The sequence below is a fragment of the Gossypium hirsutum genome, chromosome D05, assembly GCF_007990345.1.
Source record: "Gossypium hirsutum isolate 1008001.06 chromosome D05, Gossypium_hirsutum_v2.1, whole genome shotgun sequence".
NCBI classification, from domain to species: Eukaryota; Viridiplantae; Streptophyta; class Magnoliopsida; order Malvales; family Malvaceae; genus Gossypium; species Gossypium hirsutum.
In genome coordinates, this window is record NC_053441.1 from 35281748 (window position 1) to 35287234 (window position 5487).

A 5487-nucleotide genomic window follows, 5' to 3' on the forward strand; every position below is an offset into this window, starting at 1 on the left:
CATATTTAAACCCGAAGTTCGTTTAAACTTTTAATTTAGTCCTTTTGTTTTTTTAATTTCTTATTAAGTAATAAATTTGATGTTATACTTTATTATTAATTATTATTGCTGTTATTTGCTCATTTATACCTTTAAAATTTCAAATTTTATCATATATATATATGTATATACTTATTTTTATAATTTTATATTATATAATTTGTATCTATATATCTATATACATATTTTTATTCCTATAAATACATACACATACCCATATGTTTTTATATTTTCATATAGTTTTTATATACATACATATTCTTATATACACATACATATATTTTTATACTTTATAATTCTAACATACATACATATATATATTATAATTTTATTCATTACTATTGTTTCATTCGGTGTTCATTTATTTATTTATTTATATACTCATTATTATTACTTATTTAAGTGCTTTAATTTTTATTTATTTACTTTTATTTGTGTAAACATTATTGATTTCTTTTTATTATATATTTGACGTCTTATTTATTTATCTTTTCTTATTTGCTTGTATTATTTTATTTGCATTATCATCATTATTATTTTACATTCTTTTTTTACTCGGATTCGTCAAAAAACGGAAAATTTTAAAATAAAAATAATACTCGATATTTAGAATCTTTGAGAAAATCGAGCTCTAACGTATTGGGTTCCGATTTCTTTCGTTGGATCTAAATGATCGAAACTTTTTATATATAAAATATAACTAAGAGCTCGTTATTGGAAATCCAACATGTCGTGTCCTAATGCATTGGATATGATGCGTTGTTTCCTCGAGACGAGGATTTTCTTTATAAATGCAATATTCAAGGTTTAATATTTCGGGAAATTGTGCCCTAACGTATTGGGTTGCAATTTTTTCGTATGACTTAAACAATCGAATATCTTTTTAAACTGTATTGTGCAAGTTTTTAGACGAGCTCATTTCTGAAGAAGTAAAATATCGTGCCCTAACGCATTGGGTGTGACATTTTCTCTTTCTGAAATGAGAGAGTCTTAACGTGTAACTTGATTTATATAAGTTTTTTCCTGTTTTTAAAAATAAAGTATCGTAATTTAAATTCTCCAAAGTTTTTTAGTTTTCATCATTAAGACATTAACTAATCAACTAGGTACCAATTTTGGGCGTAACGAGGGTGCTAATCTTTCCTCGTACGTAACCGACTCCCGAATCTGTTTTTCTGAATTTCGTGGACCAAACTCGTTGTTTTAATAAAATTAAATTGCTTATTAAAACAACCCCTGTTACGAGGTGACCCGATCATACCTCGTCAAAAAAGATTGGTGGCGACTCCCGTTTTTGCTTTTAATTTTCAAAACCCAAGTCGATCCCGTTTTTATACAAAAAATGGTGTCAACAATTTAGATACATGTAATATGGTTTAAGATTTCTAAAATTTTGTACCATATAATATAAACATCCTAGTTTGCAGGCTTAAAGATCATCAACCTAACTAGCTCGTGGATGCTCATGCATAACCGCATATATTTAATTGATCATCCCAGCTAATCTGCTTTCGGGCCATCAACGTTACATAGATGCCTAATTAGACCAAATTTTCACAACTTTAAACTTAAATATATGTTGAAAAACAAGTGTCACGAACACGAGTTGAAACCATGCATTCAAACGAAACCCAGGCCAAAAACAACCCAAACCATAATGTTTAAGCCTCCGGAGAGAACAGATCAATCACGTCTTAGCCAATATTATCAGCTTTCGAGGTTGACCTTTCCCGCTTTCTCTCTCTAGCAAGTTCATTAACAGAAAAGCTGATTAAGGTATATAAAAATGGCTAGCCTTCTCCCTCTATACTTTGAATTTTTTTGTCATATTCATAACCATCACCATCAATAAACCGATATATAATTTATAAACATACCGTATTCATTTTCTCTCTTTGGGTTCATTGAAGAGAGGCAGTAATTTGATTTTCTTAATCCTTCGTAACCATAGTTGTAAATCAACTCATAAAATTTAAATATATATTTGATTTAGAAATGTGGAATTATTATTATTATTATTATTATTATTATTATATATGATGATAGACTAGATTAGTGTGCAGTCTTGATGACAAGGGTTATTTAACATTGTTATCTGCCCATTGTCTTAAGTTACTTCTAACCCCCTTGTTTCTGCATTACTAAAACTAGCTAGTGATAGTTGTTCACCAAATCGTACATAATGGCTGCTTGGTCGCTAAAGGTAAGAAACTGAGAATGGGAAAGACTGATTATTACATAAGTAAACTCCTGATAATGGCTGCTTGGTCATTATCGATGTCTGTTGAAGCTAATAGCTCCGATAACCGGTGGCTTAGGTCTTCCACCTCTCTGTGTAAGCTTCTGATGTAGTTGCAGGTCTCCTGTAAGACCTTGGAAGCTGATACCTGAAGAGAAATTAGAAATAAAGATTAATAATAAAATAACAAGAGTAATTACGGGTGATGTCAAAGAATGAAGCATGCTAAAAGGGAACAGATTAAGTCCCACACTATCAACTTGTTGCTAAAGTGCACCACATGAAACTAAACGAGGGTGTTGGATACCTTGTGGGAGCGCCCTCTACGAATCTGAGGGATAAGTAGTTGCAGCTTGGAAACAAGATCAGTGATCTGATCATCTCTGATCCTAGAAACACCGCTTGACTGCCTAGAACGTAATCCTCTGCTTGACATTGTGTTTTAAGGAGGTGAGGAAGAAATCTTAATTTTTAGAGATAAAAGAGAATGTTTTTTTGTCAGAGTAAAGAAACCCTATATAAGAAAAATTAATGGGGCTATTGGGGAATAGAATGAGCTAGGCCAAGGATCAAGTGATGTTTGCGAGTAGCGAACAAGAGACACTTGCATGGAAGAAAGCAGAGGGCTATCAGTTTCTGCTTGTTATATAGGATGCTGAGTCTAAGCCGCTTTCCTTTTTATTTTTTTCTCTTTAATGCCATTATGAATAGAATTGTGGGCCATGGTAATTGTTTTCACATTCAAATTTGATTTTTTTTATTTATTTAAGTTTATCCCAACTTCATAATTATTCTCATATTAGAACCTAATTTTTTTTGTGCTAATTAATTTCTGAACTTACAATTGTTTTTACATTGGGGTCTACACTACAATAACATAGGCTTATCATGACACTTTTTTTTACTTAAGACAATGCAAAAAAAGTTGGCATAGGTCATCCTGACGTTTCTCTTTACGCTTCCAAAAACTTCGTCTATAGTGCAGTTGGCATAGGCTCTGTGACGCTTTTAAAAAAGCGTCAGCACAATTCAACATAAGCTGACCTTTATTGAAAGTTTGGCAAAAAACCTAGTCAAGGCAGACCTTAAGAAAAGGTTGGCATAGGAGGAAATAGGCGATGAAAAAAAGGATCGGAATCAAACATACATATGCCAACTTTTAAAGAGTTGGCTCATGCCTCAGTTAAAGGCAACCTTAAAAAGGTTGGAATAGACCCGTCTAAGACAACCTTAAAAAGGTTGAAATATACTCGTCTAAGACAACCTTAAAAAGTTAGAACAGACAAGTCTAAGGCAACCTCAAAAAAATTGGGATAGACACATCTAATAGGGTAAATGGGTAGTTTTAGATTTTGGGACTAGTGTTTGCCTGTTAGGGGTTTGATTTTGGGGAAAACTGGAAATGGTCAAATAGGGTAGATGGGTAGTTTTAGGGATTTGATTTTGGAGGGAAATTAGAAATGGATTTGTGGCAAATGGGAAAACAATTTAGCTGTTTGGAAGGGGAAAAATCTAAAATGACGTAGTTCAAAGAGGTTGGGATAAATCACAAAGGTAACAAAAAAATGGTTGGGTTAGATAAAATATTTGTCAACACATAAAAAAGGTTGGGATAGGTTAATATTTTCCCAACTCTGACTAAAAAGTCGCGATATAATCTGATTTTGCCAACACTCAAAAACGTTGCTTAAAGATACAAATTTAAACAACCTAAAGAAGGGTCAGCGTAGTCCAAAAAGAGTCGTCTTAGACTTTTCATATGGCAACATTTTATGTAGTTGGGAAAGGTATAAGAAAAGTCGGTGTAGTATTGGACAAAATCGACACTTATTTAAGAGTTGTCTTAGGCATGCATATCCCAACCCTTATGCAAGAGTTGGCCAAAGTGTATATAAACAAATCTATCCCAAAACTTAGAAAAGTGTCGTCTTAGGGTTGTTTTGTTGTAGTGCTAAATTATTTTTTGTCTAAGTTAAACCTTAATATTTCCTTAAAACTATACGGTTCAAGTCTAAATGTGGAAATAATCAAGGGCGAATGTAAAAGGGCAAGCAGAGACCATACCCCTCCCAAAAAAAGGAAAATTACAATTCAACTTCCTTAAAAATCATTAAATTATAATTTTATATATAGTAAAATTACATTTTAGTCTCAAAAAATAAAATAAAAAATTGTTAATCCTTTTAAAAAATAATGAAATCATAAATTAATACATGATAAAATGATATTTTGACATCTCAAGAATTTATAATTCAATTCCAGCCTCTCCTAAAAATATTCTAGATTTGCTCATGAAATTAATTGTCAAGTTTAAAGATTAATTTAGTAAAAAAAATTAAATCTTAAATGTAAAAATAATTACGAAATTAAAAATTATTTTTTAAAAAATAGTTCAAAATCTTAATATGAGAGTAATTACTAAATTCAAGTTTCGAAGTAGTGATTTAACCGTAGGTATTAAGCGGATTGTATAGGCAAGGAGAGGGAGAGAAAGCTATACAATACAGAAGAGTGCAGGTTGGGATGGATGAGTGTTGTTCACAGTGGGGATTAAGTAACAGGAGCAAATTGGGAGGCGACATTGTTGACCAGTCAGTCAGATTTTATCTTGTCTTCCATCCCCCATCCCCATCCCCATCCCCATCCCCCATCCCCCTAATCTCTTCCATAATGAACTTTGGTCACCACATGGCATGTGTCGTCCAACCCCAGTCCCTTACCCCTCTGCCTACTACATTTATGCTAAGTCCCCAAAGTAGGACTATGGATGAGCGAACTATTAACGGTTATACTTTCAATGTGTGTCAGATCATCTAATAAATCGTTAACTATTTTAACTAACTGCGAGTTGAAAATTTCCTACACCAATTCCATATAGCTTTGTCTTCTTCTAATTGATATATATATAGTTAAATGCATGCATTCAAACCGATCAAGGCTCTATGTTCTCATGACTTGTTGAGCTCAATGCATGCATAATTTGCCTTTTAAGTATTCTGTCCACCTCCTTCTGCCAAGTCCCCACAGGCCACAAGCATTAAATATTCTGTCCCGTCCAGTTGGTTAAATATAAAAATAATAATATTAATTTCATTTCCACACGTGATATCATATGTTGCACCTGCAACGTGATGATCAACTGTTGGTCTTGAACTTAATTGCCTCTAAATTCATAATAATCACCAATTATGGAAATTATTTCCTCAATG

The 5487-nt window shown here is 32.4% G+C and overlaps 1 protein-coding gene across 1 annotated transcript; it reads right to left on the reverse strand.

Moving 5' to 3' along the window:
* Positions 1-1444: 1444 nt before the first annotated feature.
* Positions 1445-2877, reverse strand: LOC107902993 (transcription factor PRE6). Its single transcript, XM_016829076.2, has 2 exons — positions 2586-2877; positions 1445-2426 (listed from the first exon to the last, which is right to left on the reverse strand). The coding sequence occupies exons 1-2, from the start codon at positions 2712-2714 to the stop codon at positions 2274-2276; spliced, it is 282 nt and encodes a 93-aa protein (XP_016684565.1). The 5' UTR covers positions 2715-2877; the 3' UTR covers positions 1445-2273.
* Between the last annotated feature and the right edge of the window lie 2610 nt (positions 2878-5487).